The following is a 25,969-nucleotide window of genomic DNA, read 5'->3' as shown; positions in this document are numbered from 1 at the left end:
ACTTACCACTCGCAAACAGGTCGTTAGGCACCATACCTCAGCTTACTGGGAGGGGCCCCACCGCTCTCAACCAGGGACCCCGCCACCCCGCCAGGTCGCCTCCGTCCTCGGCGTCTACGGGCCCCGCGCCACCGCCATCGTCGCCCTGCGCATCCCCGGGTCGACTCCGACGTGCTTCGAAGTCGCCGTCCAGCCCGCCGGCACGGCGCATTCTCTCCTCCGAAAAGACATCCGCCTCGCCGCGCCGCCGTTCAAGACGCGCTACTTTGCGCCCGCGAACCTGCGCTCCGCGGCCGAGGACGAGAAGTACATGTCGCTGATCACGCGCTTCATCACCGAGAAGTGGACCCTGCGGTACTGCGGCGGGCTGGTGCCGGACGTCGTGCACGTGCTCGTGCAGGGGCAGGGCGTCTACGTCATGCCTGTGGGCGGCACGAGCAAGCCCAAGCTGAGGCGCCTGTACGAGCTGTGTCCTATCGCGCTGGTGTTGGAGACGGTGGGTGGAAAGGCGGTGGATCCTGTGGACGGTAGGGGAATCTTGGAGACGGAGGTGAAGGACTGTGATGAGAGGGGCGGCCTGATCTTCGGCAATGTGGAGGAGGTGGACAGTGTGATTGAGGCATTGCTGGGGAAGAGCTCTTAGAGTTGATCCATCGCATAGAAAAAAGAGGCGTTGACCCCCTAAAAGACCCAGATAGACGTCACATTCTACATATGAAATGACAGCAGTGGGAGTCGTGATTCTTCTCTTCAGCATGGTAAACATAGGTGCCTCGCGGCACTGTCCGGATGGGACCTAAACCTCTAACGCCTGGCTACTAAATGAGAACAAAAGCAAAAATGCACGTCCTCACGGGCTTTTCGTCCATCATCATGTCGTTACCGGATCTTCCGTCCATCGTCAATCGTACCAGGGCCGCTGCCAGGGCCTCACTCGGAAGCCCTTCCTTTGCCCTTGCCATCATGGGCCTTCGCCTCGGCCTGATCATCCTGGTCTTCGTCGAGGCCCTCGCGCTGCTGCTGCTGCTGCGGCGGCGACGCCTCCTCCGTATGTACAAGCTCAGTCTTCACAGCCCTTTCTTCGCCCGCAGCGACAACCTTCTTCAGGATGACCATGTGCTTGTCAAACTCGTCCAACAGAGCAGCGTAGTCTTCCTTGCCGCCGCCGCCGCTCTTGACCGAGCTCTGCGAGCCGGGCAGCGACTCGCCCAGCACACCAGTCGTGTCGTCCCCCGTCATCTCGACGCCCTCAATCTTCAGCATCAGCGCTCCGCAGTCGTCCTCCTCGGCGTCGCTCTGTCCCTCGGCGTCCGCCTTGGGGCCCCGGGCGGCCGACGAATCCTCGATCCTCGTGATCCTCGCGTCCGTCACGGCAAAGTCTCCGCTGAGGCTCGACGCCGAAGTCACCCGCCACGAAGCCGAGTCTCCCGTCTTCCCGTCCTCGACCGGCGCGACATCGACGAGGATGGCGTGGTTCTTCGGCTTCGAGGCGCTGTGCGACGACGACGACGACGACGACGCAGCCTGGTTTCGGGCGTGCGAGTCGGCGAGCGCGGCGGTCAGCACGGCGGGGTCGTCGTCTGCGAATATGTACTGCACGCGCGGGTGGTGTGTTTGCTGGCTCGTCGAGGCCGTGGCGCCAAACTTGGTGTTCGTGACGAGGGTGAAGAAGCCGGCGGGGTCGAGGGACGGCTGGGGCGGGGCACCGCTCTCGGACCGGCGAGACTGGGAGGATATCCGGCGCGGGTTCTCGGGAGGTAGGTCTGTGGTGTGGGCTGCCGGGTGTGGGGGGTTGAGGCGGGAGGTTGAGTCGTTCGCCGGGGCGTGTGTGTCGGCCATCTTGAGAGCTTGGAGCTCGGTCTTGGAGATGGGTCGATGGTAGGTTCGGCGCGTGGCCTTCGATCGCTCGACTAGAGGGCCGTGAACGAAGGGGTGTTGGTTTCCGGAGACGCCCTTCTGATCATCGCTCTTGGAGCCAGATGACTTGGGAGCACTTGGGGTCTCGGGGATGGAAGAGAGGGAGGATGGATCGAAGGTCTTTGAAGATGGCATGGTCGGAGCTGTTGGGGGACGTCACTCTTATCGGTGTGGATTCGTTATCGCCACGTGATCTCACATCAAGGTGGTGATGTTGTTGAGCTCAAAGGGCAAAGGGGAGCAGGAAGGTGCGCTGTGAATTGACAATGATGCAACATGTTCTTTTCGCCAGTAACAAGTATTTAGAAAAAAATACTGTGCAAGCAGTTGCGTGATTTACATACTGGTGTACCGATTGATTCCCTGGAGCCAGGTCCTTCTGCAGACAGGCAACAGCATCTCCTCAGCCACAGCCTGTGAAATCAGGCTGACCCTAGCCGTAGGCTTTCATCCTGCCCAAGATGTACTCATGGACTATGCATCATGGTCTGAGGGAAGTCTTTCAAAAAAGTATAGAAAGCCAAGGGGTATCATGTTTGTCCTGTATAACGCCGTACACTTAGCCCGCCATCATTCAGCCCAGGGAGAGCCCCATCACTCATTGCCAGATCATTCTGTCTCCGCCTCACCCTCTACCTCCTGCCGAGCTCCTGGTTCATCAGGTTGATTTGTCCATTCAAATTCTGGAGAGTTTAGCTTGCATTCAAATACTCATGGGGACCCGCGCAGAACCTACTCTGTCGGCACATGGGGCATTGGCCCTTCGCCGCGTCTTGCTTTATCCATTCCAGGATGCAATGCTGAGCAGGAGTCAGAGGAGATGCAGTCACGGGTAAAAGTAAGCGGACCTACCATATGAAAGTTATGTCCACATTTTCCAGACACTGTTCAGGCAGTCAATGACTGATCCTTGGCTGACCCAAAGTTGACTTACATAAACTGCAGTCATCGCCGGGATATTTGCATGTTGGGCATGTTCCGTCGAAATGGACTTGGCAGATACCACAGACGTCGTCCTCAGGAATATCCCACCGCCACGTTGCGACCGTATCCCAAGAAGTGATCTGAACCTTCATGTTGGGCCGCGAAGAGTTTTCGAGTATCAGACTCGGCAGAATGGCGGCGTGCATGTGAAGATGGAAAGTCGCTTTGTTGACATCTGAAGTGGTGAGGGGCAGTTGGAGATGCTGGCTGCCAAACCCGTTAGCAATTGGTTCCACTAAATGGCTGCTAATCACATGGCCCAAGCTCCACGCATACAGCGCATTTGGTGCAGCTGTGGTCAGCCAAGACAGCCGCCCCCTCCACTCGGAGTCCGTCCAGATGCCGTTCCTTATCAGCCCGCCTGCCTCCCCCATTTCCTGCCGCTGATCGACCTTTCGCCCGCTGTTGGTACCACCACTGTCGTCACACCTCTGCGAAGTAGTCTTACTCTGCCGACAACAGGGAGTCATCCAACCACCTGCACCGTGCAATGCCTTGTCAAAAGAACCAGCAGTAAGCTTTTGACTTGTCTTCCTCATACAGGAAGTCGGGTTCCGGAAGCTGTGGCTGTTGCTCGCCGCCGTCCTCGGCCTTCTCTCTAGCTATCACGCCATCGACGTGAAGACTCATCCGTCGAACCCCTCATATCAAGATGGCCAGCGCCGCCGTCTACCGCTCGACCCGAGCAGCGCTGCCTCGGTGGCACGCCAGACCCTACCAGATTGGTTTCACGGCCATCCGCCGTTCCTTCTCCTCCTACCTCGTCACCCCGAAAGAGCTGCACGAGGCCCTGCAGAAGAACCCCCCGACCAAGATCAGCACCGACCCGCGAGTCGTCCCCGTCTGCGCCTCCTGGTTTCTTCCCAACGATGGAAGGACAGGCATCGACACGTTCCGCGAGCAGAGGATTCCCAAGGCGAAATTCTTTGACCTCGACAAGGTCATCGACCGCAACAGCCCCTACCCGCACATGCTGCCGTCCGGCAAGGACTTTGCCGCGACCATGAGCGAGCTCGGAATCCGCAAGGACGACACAGTCGTAGTGTACGACACGAAGGAACTGGGCATCTTCAGTGCGCCCCGTGTCGGCTGGACGTTCAAGATCTTTGGACACCCCAAGGTCCACGTCCTGAACAACTTCAAGCAATGGGTCGAGGAGGGCCTGCCCACCGAGTCGGGCGAGCTGTACTCTGTCGAGTGCTGCACCTACCAGATCCCCTCGCTGGACGAGAGCAAGGTGGCCGAGTTTGAAGAGGTTCGCGAGGTCGCTCTTGACCACAACAAGGAGGGCGCCGAGGGCGTGCAGGTTCTCGATGCTCGGTCACCCGGACGCTTCGCCGGCACCGATCCCGAGCCCCGCGAAGGCCTGTCGTCGGGGCACATGCCCGGCGCCATCAACGTCCCCATTGGTGCTCTTCTCGACCCTCAGACGAAAGCGTTCCTCTCGCCCGAGAAGTTGAGGCAGGTGTTCAAGGAGAAGGGCGTTGACCCTGAGAAGCCCATCATCTCGAGCTGTGGCACTGGCGTGACTGCCTGCGTCATTGAGACTGCCCTCGAGCAGGCACAATATGGATCTGCGGAGAAGCGCAAGGTCTACGATGGCAGCTGGACGTGAGTGGCTTGCAATCAAAAACATTGAATATCCACTAACTCTGTGCACAGCGAATGGGCTCAGCGTGTCTCGGCATCCGACTCGCTGATCAAGAAGACGGAATAGGCTGGAGCTGGTGGTTTGATGGTTGCGCGCGATTGCGATACCCCGCTTTACCCCTCTCTTGGTTATTTGTACAACTTGGACGTCACGATATCCCGACTCATGGCTTCTGCGGTCTCTTTTTAACGACTGTTGCATATCTGGTGGCTTCGAGTGAATGCTTCTGGGAACGATTGCTTGCTTGGTTCAGTGACAGGACGTACATAGGGCAGTAGAGGAATGCACGATGACTTTGCGATTTGTTTAATGTGTCTGGACCACCGGGACTTGCTGTTTATAACGGCAGCCCACGAGATTGCGATCTTCATATCGTCGTCATTCAATTGTCAAGGAGTGCCAGCAGCAAGCCGTCGCCTCGGTCCCAAAGAAATAAGCCTCGGTGTGAAGCTTATCGAAATGTTTATCGGTGTAAGGCTCACCGAAATGTTCATCGGTGTGGCCACCGAAACATGGTGGGGTCACAAAGCGCACCCCACCAGCACATTGTGGCCTAAAAGTTGAGGCCGCACGCGCCAATCGAAGAATTAGGGCTCGCATCACCGAGCCACACCAATTTTTGCTGGCCGGGCAAACGAACGGGCCCCCGCAAAATTTCCGCGGCCCTGACCTCCTACTTCGAATTCGACCTCAGAACTCACCCACGCCCAACGAAACCGACGACAGCCCCCAAAAACATCGCCCTTGCGCCGACACGACTGTCACCCGACAACAACACAAGCGCAAACATGGCTGACCGTGGAACAAGCGCCCCTCGCGGCGGTGGTGGATTCGGAGCCCGTGGTGGTGATCGCGGTCGTGGCCGTGGCCGTGGCCGTGGACGTCGCGGCGGCGGCAAGAACGATGAGAAGGAGTGGCAGCCCGTCACCAAGCTCGGTCGTCTCGTGAAGGCCGGCAAGATCAGCTCCATTGAGGAGATCTACCTGCACTCTCTGCCCGTCAAGGAGTACCAGGTCGTCGATGCCTTCCTGCCCACCCTCAAGGACGAGGTCATGAAGGTGAGCCGTAACAGAGCCACGCAACAGGGCACAGCAATTTTGCTACGGCCTGGCGAACATCACGGAACACAGCCAAAGCACAACAGCTAACCCGCCCTTTCTTCCCTCCTTACAGATCAAGCCCGTCCAGAAGCAGACCCGTGCCGGTCAGCGTACCCGTTTCAAGGCCATTGTCCTGATCGGTGACTCCAACGGCCACGTCGGTCTCGGCATCAAGACCTCCAAGGAGGTTGCCACCGCCATCCGCGCCGCCATCATCATCGCCAAGCTCAGCGTCATCCCCGTCCGTCGTGGTTTCTGGGGTACCAACCTTGGTCAGCCCCACTCCCTGCCCTGCAAGGAGTCCGGCAAGTGCGGTTCCGTTACCGTCCGTGTAAGTTGAACATCTCGAACAAGACTACCAGTCGAACCCAATTGGCAGCAAGAACGGCAAACTGACAAAAGCTGCGCAGCTCATCCCCGCCCCCCGTGGTACCGGTGTCGTCGCCTCCCCCGCCGTCAAGCGTCTCCTGCAGCTTGCTGGTGTTGAGGACGCCTACACCTCGTCCGCTGGCTCCACCAAGACCCTCGAGAACACCCTGAAGGCCACCTTCGTCGCCGTCTCCAACACCTACGGCTTCCTGACGCCCAACCTGTGGAAGGAGACCAAGCTCATCCGCAGCCCGCTGGAGGAGTTCGCCGACACCCTGAGGGATGGCAAGAAGTACTAGAGAGGAGAAGAGGTGAAAGATGAGGGCAAAGAGCAAATGGGGAGCGGAATGGCTACGGGATTCTGTTCACCAGGGGAGTGGCGTTCTTATTTGCGCGTTTCCACTGCATCATCGGTTGGCCAGGGCATGAGATCATGGCTAGGGGCTAGCTCGGATCTGGAATAAAAGATCAAATGCATGACGCTCGGGAGCGGGTGCTCTCCTGGAATTGTGGTTTGACGACTTGAATGCGAATGCGACATGATGAGGCAGTGTGTTATCGATTGCAGAGGCAAGAGCAAGTGCGTGAATGTGCACGGCCGTGGCTTACGTGATGAAGTCGACAACAGTTGACGACAATGCAAGTAGAACATGGTGATGATGCTCTACAATGTCACAGAACCTGCCGATTCTCCCGCATCGTCACCAGCCTTGACAGACCGGCAGTATTCTGCACACTACCAGCACAGCCTCTCATCACACCACTATTGGCTCGCGCGATGAGGGTATGCAGAGTGACTGGGCGCCACTCCCCCCGCCACAGTGCTGCGGCCAACGGAAAGGCAGACTCGAGGCCGAAAACGTGACCCACAGACGAGCTGATCAGATCCTCGGTCTGAGGCAGCAGCAGTCTGTCTGTCTTCTGGTGTTCTTGTCATTCTTCACGTCGCCATCTCCATTCGCACCATGTTGAGGAGCTGATGTTCGAACGCCCCTCACGAGAAGATACCGGTCCGCACAAGCCCGGAACCCCTCATTGTTCCCATCTATTACAGACTCGATGTCCTTCTTGTAACACCACCGACCTCCCGTGGCTTCACGTTGTTGCTCGCGATGGCAAAAGCGCGGGCTCATATTGTCCCAGCGAACGGGTTGACAATACTTGTTGAGCCTGAGGTCGCCTCAATCGAGTAAGCTAAGAGCTTCCCTTTTCAGTCCATACGACTTTAAATGTCGAGAAGCGTCAATTCCTAGGAAGATAATGGATGGGTCTGTCAGAATTGTAGGGTACGGCCGCTTGCTGCTTGATCCCTTCAGGGCCCCTTGATATCCATCTTCCATGATGCTCATGATACCCAGAAGATGTTGCTTACACGGAGGCACATATATTGCCTGAGAGCTACCGTACACATAAAACTAACCAGCCTAGTATCGTCTTCGTCCATGGATTTACCGGCCATCCCGAGCGCACTTGGCTCCAGCCATCGCCTTATACTTACCAGAAGCAAGCCATCGCTGGAACCAAGAACGCACGGTCTTCGAGGTTTCAAGGCATATTAGATAGCTTGAAAGGACGGCCGAAGAACAATGTGTACTGGCCCAGAGATTTGCTGCCCACTATTCTCCCTGACGCGAGAGTCCTGACATATGGGTACGATACGCGAATCAGCCATCCGTTCGGCCCGCAGAGAAGCCAGTCCGGGGTCTACGCCATCGCTCGTAACTTTTTATTCGAGCTCGAGGGCAGGCGTCAACCTCCAGGTCGGCCAATTATATTCGTTGTCCACAGTCTGGGAGGTATTGTTCTGAAGCAGTTGTTGAAAACATCCTCCGAGAGCCTTGACGAGCGCGCCTTCTTGAAGGACGTTTACGACTCAACGGCAGGGGTTTTGTTCTTCGGCACACCACATGCAGGTGCTGACCCACGGGGGCTGGCGCATCACGTTGTCCAATCGATCGCTAAAGCGATGCGGATCTCAGCCAATTCTCAGATCCTAGACACTCTGCTGCCTTCTTCCGAACGACTTGAAGAGCTCAGAGACCATTTCAGGCCCATGGCTATCCGCCAAAACTGGTTGATTTACTCCTTCCAGGAAGCTCTTCCGGTTCAATTGCTGGGCAAGAAAGTGGTCGAAGACGTCTCGTCGTGCCTCGATATACCTCAGGAGATCAGGCAACACATCCACGCCAACCATATGGGGATGTGCCGCTTCAATGAGCTGGAAGATCCGCAGTTTCAGAAAGTCAAGCATGCTCTGCGCAGGCTTGCCGAAGCTGCCTTGACTCGAATACGAGCTACATCACCGGGTCTATCTATGGAGTCGGACGACACTGACCTCACGGAAGAACAAAAGAAAGTCTTGATTCAGTCCTTGGCGTTCGAGCAGCTAGATGCGCGCCAGGGAAGTATCAAAAAAGCACACGATAAAACATGCAGGTGGCTGCTCCAAAGAAAAGCCTACTTAGATTGGCTTGACTCTGAAAAGTTTGATCGTCATTATGGCTTCCTTTGGATTCAAGGCAAACCGGGTGTTGGAAAGTCTACGATCATAAAGTTTCTGTGTACTGAAATGAAGAACAGCTCGTGAGTCACCTGCTTACAGCCAGTCTTGAATTATCTGCTTCTGAGTGTATGCTGAAGACAGCTTAGCAAGTCGGGCAACATCATCATTACATTCTTCTTCAACGCAAGCGGCGATGATTTAGAGAGGTCGACACTGGGAATGTACAGATCTTTGCTCCTTCAACTTCTGGATGAGATCCCGCCACTCTGGGCAATCTTCAATCATATCTATAAGCTACGATGGCGAACAGCTGAACGCCATTGCTGGGATGTGGGTATCCTCCAAGAGCTTTTGGAAGCGGCTGTTGAACACTTGGAAAATCATTTGGTTACGTTTTTCATCGATGCCCTAGATGAGTGCAAAGATTCCGATGTTCACGACATGATCGACTTCATGAGACGCATGAGCCAGAAAGCTATTCTATTCGGAAGCCAGGTGCGCACATGCTTCTCTAGCAGACATTATCCCATCATCACACTGGAGAGAGGTATCGAGGTTGTCCTAGAAAACCAGACTGGCCATGCCGAGGATATCAAGGAGTACATCGAAGCTAAACTCAAGCTCGGTCCGTCTCAAGCAGCGAAAGACTTTGGTTCAGAGGTACAACAAAAGGCAGCCGGCGTTTTCATGTGGGTCGTACTTGTTGTACACATCTTGAATGATGCCCATGTTGGCGGCCAAGGTCGCATCCAGGAACTCAGAAAGCGGCTCGACGTCTTGCCACGAGACTTGCACGATCTTTTCAGAAATATCCTCGACAGGAACAACACGAATTTAGAGCACCTTGCGCTTTGCCTCCAGTGGATTCTTTTCGCCAGACGACCGCTGACCCCTCCAGAGCTCTACTTTGCTCTCCATTGCGATGGAAACACACTGGGGGGCCTCCAGTCTGCGGCGTGGGATCGAGAGGATATTCCACTTGATATGATTGAGAGATTTGTCATAACTTCCTCGAAAGGTCTTGCGGAAATCAGACGATCCCGACGACCAACCGTGCAGTTCATTCATGAGTCTGTTCGAGAGTTTTTGCTTAAAAGTCACGACATGATTAACATCTACAATTCAGTACCGGACGAAGTGGGAGGGAGAAGTCAGGAAAGACTTGAAAAATGCTGCGCCAACTACATTGATCATGTCTTCAACTCGATTGAGATGACGAATTTTCTAGCTAAGGACTTGCCAGTAGCCCATACCACAACTGAGAGCCGGCTTCTACGAGAAACCTGCGAGCGCATTTTCCCATTCTTGCGATATGCCGTTCAAAACGTCTTCCACCATGCGGAAAAGGCTCAGCAGGCAGGGCTTCCACAGAACAAATTTCTCGAAGAGTTTCAGTTCCAGCACTGGCTCGGCGTACTCAACATCCTCCTGGGCCGCCAGACGCGCCGTTACAAGCAGAGTGGTCTTGATTGCCTTTTGGCAGAAGGCAACCGGCCTGCACTACTCGAACTCGTTTGGCGCCATACTCATGCTCCCAGGCACGCGTGCTTTGTCAGTTCCGGCGCGCATTATGATTACGGCTCGCCGCTCATGGTGGCCGTGGCCCGCGATAGCAGAGACGTCTTGAGGAAGGTTCTCGATATGCAAGCTTCATACTGTGGCTTCGAGGATCTCATTCCTGACTTACAACGCGAATGCGACAACGCACCGTCCCCACTGGTTCCGAAGGGGCGTGACTTCGACTTCCAACCTCACATACGGAAGGCGGCGGGGAATGCACTGTTAGCTACATCGGATCTATTTGCCGCATCCTCCACGTTGCTGCAAATTCTCGCGGCTATCTCATGGCACTACCAAGACTTCTCGAGCAATGTAGATAACGTCATTCGGCATCTTCTGAGTGACAGAAACCTTCTTGCTCTGAAGATTTTGTCTAGGAGCCCGAAACTTCGATCAAAGTCTGGTAAGGTTTTCAGGGCAGGCACGCCGCATCTGGTAGAAGCCTGCGTCTCGAATCACAAAAAGAAGGTGGCCATGCTGCTAGAAGTCGATGTGCAGTTGGCCGTGTGTAAAGACGACTCGGGCATCTGCACGTTGACCCATGCCTGTCGAGCAGGCTACCCTGAAGTCATCGCAATAGTGCTCGAAGCGAGCAGGAGCGCGCGGCAAGATGCGATACAGGGTGGTGTTGATGCGCCCGACCATGTCAAGGACCATCAGGCGTGCGAGGAGTTGGCGGAGCTTCTAGTGAAGCACAGCGATCATGACTTTTCAACGTCGAACATGTCAGCGCTCGCTTACTATGCCACCAAAGGGTCAGACATCATGGTTGAAGCATTGTTGCGAAGCGGAGCAGGAGCAGACGCCGTTCCATGGCAAGGAACGAACCTCCTGACCTGTGGCATCGAAGGAGGCCATACAGGCATCGTCAGGATGCTGCTCAATGCCGGAGCGTCTGCGAATGCTTCGTCAAGGTTTTGCCAGGCACCCCTTGCACTGGCAGCCAGCCTAGGGCATGATACGATCGTGGCAGACTTGCTCAGTGCAGGAGCAGAGGTCAACCACGAGTCAATCGACGGTCGAACCGCACTCTCCCATGCGGCCGAGAACGGCCACCACGCAATAGCCATGCAGCTGTCGCAGCGAGGAGCCGACTTGAGGCACGAGTCCGCATATGGGAGAAACGCACTTTCATACGCTGCTGAGAATGGTCGCGAGACGATCGTGGATCTCCTGCTCGTGCAACATGTGCACGAGGCGATCTCAGGAGCAGATGCCACTGCGCAACACTCCGACTGTTCACAGATTGTTCCATCCCGGCAGTGTGCGTCCACGGAACTGAAAAGCCTCCTCACACCACTGCACTACGCGGCAGGAGCGTGCCACAGCGGCATCGTCGACCGACTGCTGAAGAGAGGAGCCGATGTCGAGTCCCGGAACGCGTGGTCGCAGACCCCACTGGTGTTCACCGCCGCAGCAGGCTATGCGAACTTTGATGTCCTCTCCCTAGCCATTGGGTCCACTCTCATGTCCTCTCCGCAAGACACGGCACCCTCCTCGCCAGCTGACAGTATCGGCTTTGCCCACGCATCAGCTCCAGAGATGGATTCGGGACCGGTCCCGGGTGAAGATGCCCTGACGTTGGAGACCGAGGCAATCCGCTCGAGGCGTCTTGACACGGTCGAGCTCCTGCTTCTCCACGGAGCACTCATCGACAGCGCAGACGACGACGGCCATACGGCGGTGGCGTGGGCTGCTGCGAGAGGTGACACGGACATGCTCAAGCTTCTCATCGAGAGAGGCGCGTCGGCTGATGTGACTGATACTCTGGGGAGGACGCCACTGATGCACGCCATCAGGTTTGGGCACGCCAAGGCCGTTGCCTTGCTGCTTCATACAGGCGAAGCTGCTGCTGACTCGAAGACGTTGGTCCTGGGAGCTGGACGGGAAGAAGCTGAAGACCGGGATTGAGTCGCGGTTCGCCCGCACCTGGTCAGGATGAAGGCCTGTACCTGTGAAGACAGACCACATCAGTACAGTGGAGAGATCGACACGTTTGTGCTCGTTTCAACATCCGAATCCCTAAAAGATCAGATGGTGGAGAATGAAGAAGATCATGTCCAACAGTTGCTACTAGAAGGTCGACCAACAGTCCACAAGGCCAGACAAAACCCCAAACAGTGTACACTACGGTTCCACCAGTGAAGTCGAAAAAGGGTATCCACGACATGTCCTCGCCACTACCATCCACTTGATTCAGGCCACTCCGAAACCGAAGGTTTCCCTCAAGTCCCAAGTCCCAAGTCCCAGTCCCAAGTCCCAGTCCCAAGTCCCAGTCCCAAGTCCCAAGTCCCAGTCCCAGAGTCCTCAAACCCGGGCGTACATGTACCATGTACACCAAAACCCTTTGCTACGTCTCTCAAGCTGGTCGCGCCCTTCAAGCACACTTGTTCGTTGCCGCCCCACGCAACCGCGCAGCACAGCCTCCTTCGCCCCGGCCTCCCAATTGGCCCACGAGGGCCGTGACCAACTCTTTCTCCCCCCCGTCTTCCGGGCGACCAGCACCGCACGGCATCCGCCAGCGTGTTTTTTTTTTTTTTTCCTGCTCTCCCTTTCCCTTTGCCAAATACCGCATAGTACTGAACTCTCGATGCCCCCCTGGTTCTTCCTCTTTCTCGCCCGGCCGTCATCCTCGGCTTCGGCATCGGGCCTGGTACAAGCAGTGAACAAACGACACGAGCACTACCCTTAGTGGAGACGCTGTTCAAGTCCGCCGACAATCAAATACAAGGAGTCTTGGCAAATCTCACGTGTCACTGGTGCTGCGTTAGCGCCAAGGGAGGGAGGGACCCTTTTCACGTCGATCGCGGGCGTCGTGCCAAGATCGACGATGGTCGAAGGGGGCCCGGACGGCGCGGCCTCGGCAGGGGGGGGGGTTGTTACTTGTAGTATGGATAGCTGCTAATTTGGCGGCGCACCAATCGAGGTGTAGGACTTTGTGTCTTCGAACCCTCTCTGCGCACCGTAGTGTTGGGCCCCGTTTTTTCCCACCTATGGTGCAGTTGACAAAGACGACGTCTGTCTGCCCTGCGGGTTTGCGAGGAGACATGGGCGGACATGCCGTGGGGGCTTGACGAGGTCGCAGAGAAGCTGCCTTACCTATCTTGCCTACCTACCTAGGTACATTACCTGCAGACCCAGTGAGAAAGACCGCTGCTCGGCGGGGCTGGCATCAGAAGGATGGAGATGCCTGAATCTCACATGTGGTTGACGTCAGATACGGACATGCAGTAGAACTGGCAGCACAGTTGAACAGTGACGAACCGTGGAACAGTTGACGAACAGCAGAGAACAGCAGAGAACAGAGAATGTACACTGTTTATTGGACGAGGCTCCGACCGTTTGGTGGACTGCATCACAGACCACTGTCTAGAACATGTCATGTTCCAACGTTTTCCTACCCCTCGTGTAGTGATTTCGTCCATCCAGCTCCAAAAATGCGGCTGGCATTCCCAATTCGTCGCTCATGCAGTAACTGAAGATGAAAAGGCCACCCCGAACGCCGGGCGCGTGGGACGAGCGCTCTCCCTGCTCGTCGACGTCGCGCCGATCCCCCGCCATCCATGTGTTCGTTGTATATAGAATGAGCCTGGCAAGCCTGCCTCCGGGATAAAAAGAAAAATGCGCCTCCTCCTCTGTCCTGGCTTTCATCGCATACATGTGCGTATGCGCTCTCGTGCGCAACGCACGATTTGACAAAAGAAACTTGAAAGTGCTTTCTGGTAGATACAGTGCCATGCTCCGAAGCCGAAAGGTCACAGGGGTATCATTGAAGGATCGAGGTTGATGGGGCCGGTCGACCGGCAACGAGTCGCATAGAAGATGGCATGTCCTGGATGATGGCGCCCTGAATCGCTTGGGCGTGAAGTTGATTAGACAGAAGAGATTAGTGACATGGTCTGCCGTTCGACGTGGCAGTTGTGAAAAGTGTGTGACGAGGCTAGTATAGGAGCCACTCAGGGTCGGTCGCGGCGCTGGTTGGGATCGCGTGGAGGGAATTGTTCGCCTCGGGCAGCGAGGTATTCGGCCGATCCAGTCTGGCGACCGGGCTGTTCTGCGGGGAGTTTCGTCTCGTCATTGCGGGCCCTGCGTTGAGGGCTCTGCTCTTGGGCAGCAGGCAAGCTCGGTACGCTGGGAACGCCAGGAACGAGCTCAGTGACGGCCTGGGCGATGGAGCGAATGACATTGTTGCGGAGCTCACGGTCTTCGCGTGCGTCCTCCTTCTCCAGGCGGAACCGTTCGTCCTTGCCCATGTTTTGCCTTCGGATGTTTCGAATCTCCTGTGTGATGTAGAGCAGAACCTCTTCAGGGCATCGGTTGCGTTCGTTGGCAAAGTCGGCCTTGCGGACGTAGCGTCTGGTGACATCGGTGGCGCCGTCGATGGAGAAGGCGATGCAGTACGACATCTTCTTGCCCCAGCCTTCTGTGTAGAGGCGAGGGTTATCCCATGCCTCCTCTACGGCATCGACGTGAACCCATCGCTTCTGGTGATCGGAGTAGACCTCAGTCCAAACATGGTCCTCGGCGTTCCACACCCAGCGTACACGGCCGCCAACCGCCCTGCAAAGCATGCTGAAGCAGTTGGCCCATTCGCCGACACGGCCTCGGCGCGTCTGCAGTAACCTCCAGACGTCACCGTACCGGGGAAATCGGTCGAAGGCCCCGCAGTTTCCGGCCGAGCAGCGATACAATTCGACTCGCATGGCACCACAAGCACTCTCATCGGGGGTCGGTGCCGTCATGCCCTGTGCGATAGTGGGTGACATGCAGACAGGGCAAGGTGGGTTGTTGACCCATGTGAAGAATTGACGCTTGAACCACCTTCAAGACAAAGTCAGTCAAAGACCCGTACAATGCCAGGAAGATTCGCCTGGGGTACAGAGGGGGGTGATATCGATCACCAACATACCTAAGAAGTGCTCGGATGACGCAATCTTGATAGCCCCATGTGGCTCTCGACCCATCACCTAGGCTCATGGCCTCAGCCTGCATGACCTGGTGCTCTTCTTCGGCCTCGCCATAGATCTGGTCGAGTGGAATGACTTGGAGGGCTTCGTCCAAGAGACCAGGGTTTTCGTACTTTGTTGGGGTCAGAGAGAGGCTGACCAAGAGATTCCTAAACTTCTGCGAGTCGCGATCGTGTGCTGCGGGCGGTGTTGGGATCTTGGGGAGATTGCGTATGGAGGAATAGGACGGAGGTATCGTCGATCCAGAGGATGTCGTCGGGCGGCTGGACATGGCCGGTGCAGGGCTGCGTAGGTTGGCGCTGCTCGCTCGCTCGCGTGGTTGAGGGGTGCCTCGCCGGGATGAGGACGACCGGAGGTCGTCCATTCGCTTGTCACGGAGTAGACCTTCGAATTGGATCCTCAAGTCGCGAGCCCATTCCTCGCCATATTCGGAGGCTTGCTGTTGCTGCGACGCACTGCCCTGGCCGGGCGGGAAGCGTCGGCCAGCCATGGTAGGTGGAGTGGAGGAAGCGGTTTAGACCACTATCGAATCCAGTTGAAGAGAGGGCAAGGTTGTGTGTACTCTGGTTTGAGTCGTGGCCGGGGGAATATGAATGAAGTGTCGAAAGGGGATGTGGAGGGGACCAAGGGACCGGTCAGCGATGCGTGAGTCGGGACCAAAAGTCGTCGTCAGCGAGGGGGTGAATGGGACTCGTAGGCTCGGTTGCCACACAGAACGGGGGTATGTGTCAAGGCTTCAGTGGCTTTGGTGGAGCGAGAGATTGGGTTGTTCTACGGGCGTGGAAAGATGCGGTTCGAGACGAAAAGATGCGCCGCGTGTCGTGGGGTAGATCACTCGTCGTCGTCGTCGTGCGTCGTTGCCGTGCTTGTCCCTGTCAATGTTGAGGGTGTCGCGCGACTTTGATGCTGGGTAGCGGATTCGTTGTTCGAGGCACGCACGGGGTACCTAGATCTTCAAAGGTTTGTGGCAAGATGGACGCTGCCGGGTGCACGCGCACTGCGGTTGTTCGTCGAATCCGGCGTCCAAGAGGTGCTGTAATGGCTCGATGCTTCTAAGCGGCGGTCGTACTCCTGTCTTGACCCGGTGATTGCGTGGGCGGTTGACGAAGAGGGGAAGGGGAGGAGGGGGGGGGGGTTATTGCGTCTGGTGTTGTGTGTCTGTAAGGCAAGTAGGTAGAAGGTGGAAGGACGGGCAGGCAGGCAGGCAGGCGGATGGCAGACGTGCCAGCGGGAGGAGGGCGACATGAATTGGGGCGGTGGACAGTGGGCTGTGAACAGTGGACACCAGGGGGGAAGGAATAAAGAGGGACGCACTGATGAAGGGTCCCGCCTGCCTCCCTCTCTGCGTGTGGTGCTCTCTGGGCTGTCTTCCGCAAGTGCAACTTACGCGTAAGCTGTGCGGCAACAGCCAATGGGAGATGGCCTGCGACCTCGGAGCGGAGACAGATGGCCAGGTGGGTACGTATCTCTCCAGGCTGGAACCCCACTTTGCCAATGGTCAAGTCGCGCTGATGAAGGAGGGAAAGAGCGGCCAGAGCCACTGAAGAGCGTCTGTACCTGCCAAACCGGCACTGAAGCTGGGCTGGGGGTTCCTGACGAGGTCCTGAGTCCAGCCAGCCCTGACGAGTCCTGAGTCCAGCCAGCCCTGACGAGTCCTCAGTCCAGCCTGCCCTGACGAGTCCCGATGGGCAAGACGTCTACGCAGACACTGGAGCCTCCACGCAAGCCTCTGAAGCCGCGCCCCTCCCCCACAACCCGGACGTCTCATTTCCTTTACTTTACGGTATATGGACAATGTAAAATCGATACTGTTTCGCCGACCGATTATCTTTCATCGATGAGCTGCATCATGCCTATGGAAACTTTGCGCAGGATGCGCACACGTGCAGGCCAAGTCGCATCACGGCACCTGGCGTGCTCGTGCTTCTCCTCACCGAGCGGCAGCCCACTACGTAGATGGGTAAAAGTATGCGCACCTACGTACTTAGGTAGGTACCTAGGTAGGTAGGTACCCAGTCTTGCCAGTCACTTGATGTCGGCGTCTGTTGGTGGGACGTCAGCTCGGTCGGTACCTGGGCGTCGAGGCCAGGGTTCAGGTACAGGCACGGGAGCCCGACTGAGGAGAGAAATGCCCAGAAGACGCTACTCCAGCAGCATCGCTCCGACTCCGACAAGGTGACCTACCGAGTTTCCAGAACCCCTTTCGTAGGCAGGCAGTCATCATCCGGCCTCAACTGTCTTTGTCTCAATTCCTCGATCGCCTGTCCCGTGGCGCTGGCAGTGGTACGGTACCATGTAACATGTACAGGATTGTCCCGGAAACCAGGGCCATGCGCATGCGCTTCCGCACTTCCGCACTTCCAGACGAGGCGGGGATTCCGCCGAGGGGGCGATGACGAGGCGCAGGTGGCTGTTTCCAATTGTGGCCATGAGCAGCGTTGCTGACCAGACAGGTACCGACAAGCAAGACACACAGCCTGTGAGCCAGAGGCCCGGAGGCCCCAAGAGGGGGCTGCCTTGCTGTGGCTCAGCACGACTTCTCGGCCACCCCTTCACAGGTTGTCGGACGCGTCCTGTGGATCTGCAATCCTGAATACCTCTTTCTTGGACCGCCGCCTCAAACCCATTCGTTTCTCGCCATGCGCGATCGACATGTTTTCCTTTTTCCCCTTCTTTTGCCTCTCCGTTGCGATTGTCGATATCGCCCTCAAGATTACCCCTTCTGTTACGACTCCATCCCATGGCAATCCTTCCTGCCTCCGCAACAGTGCTAATCTAGACCGCCTCTTCTTAGGGTGTGATCACCTAGCTAGCCCGATTTTGTTTGATTTCTTCCCCCCCTCTTCTTGCGAGGCAGGCCAGGTCCCTCCACTGGATCCTACGTACGTAGATGCCGCGGTGCCGTGGTGCCGCGATGCCGTGCAGGCCACTGCTGTGCTGAACTTGGACCCCTAATCAGTCGCGTCCAACACCAAGACCTATAGCCTGCTTGGCCTCGAGGGGGAAAATAGATTGCACCCCCTGCTCTAATCGTACGACATGATGGCTTTCGCACCACAGTCCTGACAGTTGCCCAGTCTGAGGCGGTTTGGCCGTCAAGATTCCGCCTCTGTGGAGGAATTTTCATGGAGAATTTCCTGCGCCCAATTCGCATGGCATGCTGATGATACAGATCCCCTCGAGTGCCGAGATATAATCTGATGTGTTGGCGACAAAGAAGCCCCTCGAGGGAGGCCCTCCGACATGCCGTCCGACTTGGCTTCCGGCGCCGCCCATGCTCCGAAAGCAGCGATTCAGTACTGCTGCTGCTCGATTCTGGATCCTCCATGTTGTAACACCATCGCCTACTGTCTCCAGATCTTTGACAACAGGGATGGAAATGCCAGAAGCTCAGCTCATAAACGCATCGTGCCAGGGACCCTCGCTACTTGACTCTCTTGCTCACAAGCATCCGAAGACATCCGGCAACGAGGCTTGCAAGACGCAGCCGATAGCGGTCGCGTAGCCTGTAGTGCCCAAACGAATGACACGTCGTCTGCCAGCAACTCATCTCTCATGTCTGCCGCGTGCCGGGCGGACATGACTAGCGCGCAGCCTTGTGCGACCTTTTTTTTTTCTTGCTGGTGCCCACTGGATCCAAGGGGTACAGCTTGCGCGTACAAGTACAGGCTCTACTGTGATTGCCACCCCACATCACATGGCGGAGGAGACGCACGCATCGAAAGTTTGCTGTGCAAAGCGCTGGCCCGCTGGGGAGGTGGGTGCAAGCCGCCAAGTCAGCATGAGACACGGGCGCGCGCTGCGTTTCGCTATGGACATACACCTATACATATAGCCTTGGGACGAACCATTTGTCCTGCTTGGTACCGGTGACTGGCAGCAGCCGGAGACAGCCAGCTGGGCTCGCTCGTCGCCGCTCGAATGCCATTCGCTGATGACGGCGCTGTCTCGTCTCTTGTTGCGCCAAGCACGTCACCCCAAACCCCCCGTTCCCCTTCAAACCTCTTCCTCGCAGCATAAAAATAAAGCAGGGACCAATGTCTTGGTGTCCTTCTGTCATGACCACCCCCCCTTCTCTCTCTCTCGCTTGTTGGGTTGTGATGTTTGGACACTCGCGTGCCTTAGAATAGAGCTGACGAAGCCCGTACTCGGCTGCACGTGGGAATTTGCTTGTCGTTCTTTGCGATGATGTGGAACCCCTTTGAACAATCAACCCGGAAGCTTTTGCTCTCCCATTCTGGCCATGTGGCTTGTAACTTGCCTCCACATGGTACTTTTTTCCCCCATTTCATTGTCCACATCCAGGGACGGCACTCGTGACAAAGGCCGGCTGAGAGCTGGTCGCCCCGCCGAACGAAACGAACAGACCAGCCAGAGAGCCGCAATAGTCAGGAAGTCGGGTCGGGGCATTTTGAGGGAACGGAGGGGGGGTTAGGGACGCGCGTCCAAGGTACTGTCGAGACCACAGATCAGCATCCCAGACGGCATCCACGCGGCATCGCCCTCGCGCTAACCGCATCGAGCCGAGATCTGGAGTTTGTCCGCTTGGGCATCTCTTTCGTCAGCCAATCTTGTCTACTGTCCATGTATCTATCTGGTGGCACGCGCCGGGTGACTAATCCTCCGACAGGCGCAATCCCGGAATGCCCTCTTGAACCTAATCACCGAAGTGACGACACCGTCCCCGAATAACGTTTGCCTGCGGCCCCGCCCCCTTTCCCCCGGGATGGCTCATGTCGCAATCGCTTGTACTGCAAAAAAAAAAATTGGACGGTCAAGTGTGCGCGGCCGAGAGTACGGTTGCATCAGAGTGCGAGAAGAAGGGGTCCCGTGATGTTCCAGGGCGGCCGAGTTGCCAGAGTTGCCGACGAACCTTCCTTCGGGCCCAGCGAGCCGTGTAAATCACCATTAGACAGACTAGGGGCAGACGAAATTAGGAGAGCACGAGAAAGAAAGAAAGAAAGAAGAAGAAAAGAAGGAGCCAGCGCCCGTCACTCTCTCCACTCGATTTCGCCCCTGGCGCAAGCAGCCATGGAGCTTGTTCTGTCTATTGCTCTGTTGGCCATGCATCTTCGAGGAACCTCCCTATCGCGAAAGAGCGACTCTGCATGGGCAAAGCACGGCCGACAGCCGGTCCACACTTGCCGTCACTATCGGGCAGGCCTGACGAGTCACATAGAGGCAGGCCGGTCCGGACTGAACGAGAACAAGCTTTACCATCGAGATGGGCCTTGGCACGGGGTCGGTCGCATGCGTGGCTGGCAGGCGCAGTGTGGTGGACCAGGTTGAAAACCGGAAGCGAATAGATTTTGACTCCAGAGACTACCCCGGGAAGAACAGACCGCAACTGCCCCATCTTCTATCGACAGGCTGCAGGCATTAGCTTGTTCCGCCCGCCTCCTCTCCTCTGCGGCATGCCAGACGCGATCCTCCTCTCTCACCGCCGCCCGTTTTGCTTGTCTACACAGTACACTGTCATGCCACTTATCTCCTTTCAGCCTCGTTGGCGCCAAAGTACCGCTCGGGGAGGTCAACGTCCCACAGTGGCCTCTCGACGAGGACAGCCTCCAGTGATGGCAGATCCGTCGAATCATCTGACTCGGACGCCGGCTGAGCGGCGCCATCACCGGCAGGGTCCAGGGCTACAATGCCAAGGATCGGCCTGTACTTGTACGTGTACCACCACTTCTTGCGTCCGGAGCCGCTGCTGGCATCCATCTGCGTGTCCCGGTTCCGCAGCGCCGCGAGCGCATCATGCTCGCTCTCGTTGCTGAGATCGTCGTTGTCGTTGTCTTCATCGTCGTTGTCGTCCTCCTCCTCCTGATCGGCATCTGCCATGTCCGTGTCGCTGCCCTCGGATCGCGTCGCCGCCGCCGCGTTTTCGAGGTCGGTCTGCCAGTCCTTGCCGCTGACATAGCGGTCAACCTGCTGGGGGACGAGAGAACCGATGGCCATGCGGTTGCCCGCACCGCTCTCTGCGCCCTTGCGCTTCCTCTTCTGGCCCGCCTTGGCAAGCGCTGACGCGTTGCTGTCGGTAGTCAGGGCCGTGGAGGCGGCGCTGGGGTCACTGAGGTCCTGCGACAGGTCGAGCATGAAGAGGAACGACACGCCGTAGATCCAGGCGCGAGGACCCTGCCAGAGAATTCCCTTGGCAAGGTCGCGCGTGTCGCGGATGGTGTTGGGCAGACGAGCGGAGGGGTTGCGGCGGGACCAAGGCGTCAGACCGCCTTCGAGCGGGTTGAATGCTAGTATGTGCCAGACGTTTGTGACGGCGAGGAGGGTGTAGGGTGCGTCAGACGCCTCGGGCGCGAAAGACAGGACGACAGGCGGCGCAGGCAGCTTGGGTAGCAGCGTGGACGCGGGGGTGTGCTGCCATCGCTCTTTACTACCCATTGCGTCGTCAGCCTCCTCGACGTCGGCCTCACTCTCGGAAAAGTCGCTGTCTGATGACGCGTCGTCATCTTCGTCGGTCTCACCGTCGGAGCGTAGAACCCAGGTATCGATGTAGCCAGCCAGATCGGCCACAGCGAGCATTTTGCTGTCAGGGGCGAAGGTCGCGTGCGTAATGCTCCTTTCGTAGTTGCCAAGACCTCCCAATTTCAAGTGCTTGGGAATCTTACGCTTCATGCGCGTCACGCTCTGCGGCCTGGCCAGAGTGGGGGCCTCGTCACTGGTGGTGTCGCGCCTGATTCGCAAGAGGAGCATCCTGGTTCCGTCCTGGATCGCAACGAGCCAGTTTCCGTCCGGCGAGATCTGCACCAGGTTGGCTCCGTTATTGGCGAGCGAGGCGGGGACCTCAATCTGCGAGAGCCGAATGTCGGAGGGCTTGGTAGGGTTCTGGTGCTGGAGGTGGAAGGCCTTGAACTCGGTAGCTGTAGCCACGGCGAGCACGCTTCCATCAGGGGAAATGGAGGCTGCGGAAATGCTGGATTCGCCCTTGATAAGAATGGTCTTTAGAAGCTTGCGGTTCTTGTTGACGTCCTCGGCGTCGTTGTTGTAGATGCCGTCAAAGGTCTGGCGCAACTTCCAAATGTTGACCTCTCGGTCCCACCAGCTGACGATGAGGCGCGCCTTGGGTGCGCTCTGGAGAGGCGGCTGTTGAGGAAGGTTCTGAAGTGTACGGTGGTTCTCACGGCCGAGCTCCTTGAGAGGGAGCACAACCGGGGACGCATCGGGTCCTGTCAGGTTAGCATCAGTGAGAAAGGAGAGGAAGTCGGGACTTGTGCTCACCTCCTGAAACCACAACACTCATTTTTGCGCTCTCGAAGGAAGCCATAGCCTTGACGTCGTGATCGTGGTATTTCCTGCTCCAAACCTTGCCCCACCTGGAGCTTGCGCCGGCAGTCTTCTTGTACAGAACGGTCCTACGATCCATGCCTCCACTCAGCAGTGCAGTTCCGTCATTGCTTGCCGCCAGACTGAGGACATCCTGGCGATGGCTCTGCAGTCTTTGCATCTGGGTGTAGGTCTTTCCGTCCCATATAGTCACGTGGCCAGTTGAGTCGCCGGAAACGATGTCGCCGTTAGGCAGACACTTGACGGACCAGACAATGATCTCCTTGGAGCCGCCGGCAAGGTCGGCACCGAGTGTCATCTTGCGTAGCATCAAGCCGTTGCGCATATCATAGGCGCGAAGGGTAGAGTCGCTGCAGCCGACAACGACAACATCGCGGGACTGGAAGGCAATGCTCACCATCTGCGTCTTGCGAGCGGGAGACTTGACGAGGAGACGCTGGAAGCGAAGGTCCGAGTCGACAATGGTGTAGATGGCCAGCGCACCGTCGATGGTGCCTGCAACGAGTTTGGAGACGCCATCACTGGGAGAGGCGAGGGCCTTGTTGCCGGTCGGGGCGGGCTGGGCGGCGATGCACCAGATATCGCCATGCTGGCCGCTGGCGGTACGGAGAGGCCGCCCCTTCTCGAGATCCCATTCCGTGACGGCGGAGGTGTAGCCTATGCTGAAGAGGCGGGAGCGGCCGGGACTGATGTGTGCCTTGTCGGCGGGGGTATCGAGCGAGGCGTGAGGAAGCTCCTCGTCGGGCTCAACGACCCACACAAGACCGTCGACAGAGCGGTCGTTGCCGCCATGAATTATCTTCTCTTGGTGCCAGGCGCCACTGGAGGGATTCCAGAGCTCAATGTCGCCGTTTGCGCGTCCGACAGCGAGGCGGTTGAGGCTCGCCTGGAGGGTAGAACGGGTGGAGGGGCGGGAAAAGGCGAGGGCGTTGATGGGGGAAGGAGGATAAGGGACGAAGCGGCAGCGGTGGATGTCCATGGTCGGACGCTGGCTATGACCTCGTTGAATCGAATGGATCAATCGGTGTCGGTTCGCGTTGAGGAGGCTGTCACGGAGCCGGTGGGAGGGGGGGAAGGGGGGGAAGGTGGTGCCTGGCGAGCTTCTGCAGGTCTTCGGGAGGGAAGCTGCTGCAGAACAGTCTCTTGCTAAATTTTTTGGAAATTTTGTCGGCGGTCGGGGATTGACTGGCCGGGGATGCATTAAGGTGTGGTCTGTGCGCGTGTTGCGACTGCCCCGCCAACTTCACCCCACCTTCCTGTGATGTCGACAGGCAGATTTACATCATGAAGAATAAAAGAAACCCAGGCGTCTCTTTCCAGACAGCTTCTCAGCTTCCTCTGGCCAGACTACGCGAAGCACCTGAATCAGAATAAAGTCAACCCTGGGAACTAGGCTCTTCGAGGGGAGCTACTCCTAGTGGTGCGTGGCGGCTCGACTGCCACGGGCTGACTGGACTAACTGGAGCTCTTTCCATGTATTCAAAAGCAATAAAAGTCCGAGGAAGGTGTGAGGATGGTCAGTGGTACCTGCTTCAAGAGGTAGCAGCCATATGTACGACTTCGTCTCGTCTGTTCCATTCTCAAATTCCGTCTCCTCCTCCAATGCATCAACAACGCTCTCCTCCAGGCAATCTTCCGACGTCGCTTTTTGGTTGTCTTTCTTGGTACCAACCTTTTGGAAGTGCTTTCTTTCGTTCGAGTCTTACTCATCGCCATCAGAATCTGCCATTCTAGTCTAGAACAAAGGCGAGAAACCCGTTTGCTTTTCAAGCATACTACCCACAAAGATGCTCCTCAATACACCATTGCGGCAATCGAGTCCGCGCCCTTGCAAATGCCATTCCTCCTACTATTCTCTTCTATTCTATTATCTTGTCGTCCTAGTTGCTACGGGGCTGGTTGCAGCATCCCCCGTCGTTGACGAGAACCGAAGAGGTGACTCGCTCTCTTCAAACGGACATACTCCTACCGAGAGAAGACAGCTATTCGGTGTTCCGTGGGGTGCCTTCGGTCTTCAGGTCAGCCGGGGCGATCCCGATCCAAAAGATTCTGGCCTCGTCATGGACAACTCTGAGCCACAGCTTCCTCGCAAGATTGATCTCACTGTCTCCGATGAGATGCCCGTACCTGGTACTATCAACAACGGCCCTGGCGTCATGCCAGCACCAGGCGACACCTCCAGCAACCACCCTTCACCAGTCGACGGCTCTCTGCCTCTGCCGGTGCCAAGCATGCTGGACCACGACGATGTCCCTTCAGTTCCAGAAACCTTTGGTGACGAGGGTACAACCAATGGCCAGCTCCCAGGTGGTCTTGGTGATGCGCAAGGAGCAGGAGGAATGAACCAGCCGCCAACCACTCCCGTCGTAGACGTCCCGAATCAAGCCAGTCTCGTTCTGCCGCCGGATACTCGGGAGGCAACGACTCCAGCAGGACAGGTCTAGTCGCCCTCAACTGCAACCATCCTGCCGGCCAGCAATGCAGCAGCTGCCGGTGTCAATAATGACGCTCCTACGCGTATGGGGTCCCCCAACAACGGTGCTTCACTTCTCAACAGCGTGCCCACTCCGCCATCGACCGATGGCGTCTCAAACAATGACGACAGCATAGGAGCTGCACCAGGAGCCCAATTTAGTCCTGGCAAAGGAGTTGAACCGCCTTCTAGTGATACAATTCTGGTGCCAGGCGGTTTGTTCACGACTGCCGCTCTTCCAGCAGGCCTTGAGGCTTCACCGAGCAACGGCGCGCCAAACGGAGGGGCTCAGCAAGGTGGCGGTTGGGCCGATCCCCAAGGATTTCCTGCAGATCAGCCAGCTGAACCTCTCGTGACAGAGTTCACAGGCGTCTTGGGCCCAGGACAGCCTCAAGTCACTGCCCAGCCACTCCAAGGACACCCTGCTCCCAAACCAGAGCCCCAAGCTGACGGTTCTGGACAGCAGCTTGGGCAACAACCACCCGGCACCGGACCATCGCCGGGCCAAGCCCAATCACCTAGCCCCCAAGGAGAGCAGCAGCAACCAGAACCGCGTCTGCCTGCTGATCAGCCTCAACAGCAAGGACAGGGCCAGCCAGCGCAGGGTCAGTCTACGAGTCAGCCCGCGGGCCAACCTCAGCAAGCCGGAGCTCAGCAGCCTGGCGGCCAACAGCAAGATGGGCAGCAAGGTCAGGGTGCAACGCTACACCCAGCAACAGGCAATCAGCCAGGCGGAAATGCTCAGCAGTCGGGTCAAACCTCGCAGTCCGGCCAAACCTCGCAGTCCGGCCAAACCTCGCAGTCCGGCCAAACCTCGCAGTCCGGCCAAACCTCGCAGTCCGACCAAACCTCGCAGTCCGGCGATGGATCTACTCAGCAGCCTGGTACGAGCCCTGGCACGACGCAACAGAACAGTCAAGGTGCACAACCCGGACAACAGCCACAAGCCAATGGTGGTTCCGGCAATAACGGATTGTCCTCAGACGAACAAGCCCCGCGGCCCGGGTATGGGCCCCAGCCCGGCGACGGTCCGCAGCCTGGCGAGGGACCACAGCCTGGCGAGGGACCACAGCCTGGCGACGGGCCTCAACCTGGCTATGTGTCCCAACCTGCTCAAGGACCGCAGTCAGGACCAGCCCCTATTATCTC

General features: G+C 57.3%; 9 protein-coding genes across 9 annotated transcripts in view; 5 read left to right on the top strand and 4 right to left on the bottom strand.

The window, feature by feature from the left end:
- VDAG_06049 (sedoheptulose-1,7-bisphosphatase) overlaps positions 1-643 on the top strand; it is a gene marked incomplete at both ends in the record, with an annotated part of 1,313 nt that extends 670 nt beyond the window's left edge. The window contains one exon of the mRNA XM_009659063.1: positions 42-643. Within this exon, the coding sequence (XP_009657358.1) occupies positions 42-643 (602 nt within the window). The remainder of the gene's footprint in view (positions 1-41) is intronic.
- A 287-nt stretch (positions 644-930) lies between these two features.
- Positions 931-2,052, bottom strand: VDAG_06048 (uncharacterized protein; the record flags this gene model as incomplete). Its single annotated transcript, XM_009659062.1, has 1 exon — positions 931-2,052. One exon carries the CDS (start codon positions 2,050-2,052, stop codon positions 931-933), a length of 1,122 nt encoding a protein of 373 aa, XP_009657357.1.
- A 497-nt stretch (positions 2,053-2,549) lies between these two features.
- Positions 2,550-3,531, bottom strand: VDAG_06047 (anaphase-promoting complex subunit 11; the record flags this gene model as incomplete). The annotated part of the gene is made up of 3 exons (XM_009659061.1): positions 2,550-2,600; positions 2,928-3,108; positions 3,443-3,531. The coding sequence occupies 3 exons, from the start codon at positions 3,529-3,531 to the stop codon at positions 2,550-2,552; spliced, it is 321 nt and encodes a 106-aa protein (XP_009657356.1).
- Positions 3,532-3,553: 22 nt separating this feature from the next.
- VDAG_06046 (thiosulfate sulfurtransferase) lies at positions 3,554-4,618 on the top strand (the record flags this gene model as incomplete). The annotated part of the gene is made up of 2 exons (XM_009659060.1): positions 3,554-4,512; positions 4,564-4,618. 2 exons carry the CDS (start codon positions 3,554-3,556, stop codon positions 4,616-4,618), a joined length of 1,014 nt encoding a protein of 337 aa, XP_009657355.1.
- Positions 4,619-5,289: 671 nt separating this feature from the next.
- On the top strand, positions 5,290-6,502 carry VDAG_06045 (40S ribosomal protein S2). Its single transcript, XM_009659059.1, has 3 exons — positions 5,290-5,610; positions 5,726-5,983; positions 6,063-6,502. The coding sequence occupies exons 1-3, from the start codon at positions 5,341-5,343 to the stop codon at positions 6,318-6,320; spliced, it is 786 nt and encodes a 261-aa protein (XP_009657354.1). The 5' UTR covers positions 5,290-5,340; the 3' UTR covers positions 6,321-6,502.
- A 779-nt stretch (positions 6,503-7,281) lies between these two features.
- Positions 7,282-11,995, top strand: VDAG_06044 (ankyrin repeat domain-containing protein; the record flags this gene model as incomplete). Its single annotated transcript, XM_009659058.1, has 3 exons — positions 7,282-7,289; positions 7,450-8,426; positions 8,835-11,995. The coding sequence occupies 3 exons, from the start codon at positions 7,282-7,284 to the stop codon at positions 11,993-11,995; spliced, it is 4,146 nt and encodes a 1,381-aa protein (XP_009657353.1).
- A 2,045-nt stretch (positions 11,996-14,040) lies between these two features.
- Positions 14,041-15,541, bottom strand: VDAG_06043 (PNG1 protein; the record flags this gene model as incomplete). Its single annotated transcript, XM_009659057.1, has 2 exons — positions 14,041-14,905; positions 14,994-15,541. 2 exons carry the CDS (start codon positions 15,539-15,541, stop codon positions 14,041-14,043), a joined length of 1,413 nt encoding a protein of 470 aa, XP_009657352.1.
- Positions 15,542-20,535: 4,994 nt separating this feature from the next.
- VDAG_06042 (U3 small nucleolar RNA-associated protein) lies at positions 20,536-23,326 on the bottom strand (the record flags this gene model as incomplete). Its single annotated transcript, XM_009659056.1, has 2 exons — positions 20,536-22,229; positions 22,282-23,326. 2 exons carry the CDS (start codon positions 23,324-23,326, stop codon positions 20,536-20,538), a joined length of 2,739 nt encoding a protein of 912 aa, XP_009657351.1.
- Positions 23,327-24,407: 1,081 nt separating this feature from the next.
- On the top strand, positions 24,408-25,789 carry VDAG_06041 (uncharacterized protein; the record flags this gene model as incomplete). Its single annotated transcript, XM_009659055.1, has 4 exons — positions 24,408-24,713; positions 25,180-25,509; positions 25,569-25,704; positions 25,761-25,789. 4 exons carry the CDS (start codon positions 24,408-24,410, stop codon positions 25,787-25,789), a joined length of 801 nt encoding a protein of 266 aa, XP_009657350.1.
- Between the last annotated feature and the right edge of the window lie 180 nt (positions 25,790-25,969).

The sequence above is a fragment of the Verticillium dahliae genome, genomic scaffold (assembly GCF_000150675.1).
Source record: "Verticillium dahliae VdLs.17 supercont1.13 genomic scaffold, whole genome shotgun sequence".
Classification (NCBI taxonomy): domain Eukaryota; kingdom Fungi; phylum Ascomycota; class Sordariomycetes; order Glomerellales; family Plectosphaerellaceae; genus Verticillium; species Verticillium dahliae.
This window is presented reverse-complemented; position numbering and strand designations above follow the sequence as displayed.

What these genes read in the sequence shown, in the direction of transcription:
- VDAG_06045 (XM_009659059.1), top strand. Translation starts at nt 5,341, where the DNA reads ATGGCTGACCGTGGAACAAGCGCCCCTCGCGGCGGTGGTGGATTCGGA. An exon ending in TCAAGGACGAGGTCATGAAG is followed by an intron (nt 5,611 to 5,725) that starts GTGAGCCGTAAC and finishes CCCTCCTTACAG; the next exon opens with ATCAAGCCCGTCCAGAAGCA. An exon ending in GCGGTTCCGTTACCGTCCGT is followed by an intron (nt 5,984 to 6,062) that starts GTAAGTTGAACA and finishes AAAGCTGCGCAG; the next exon opens with CTCATCCCCGCCCCCCGTGG.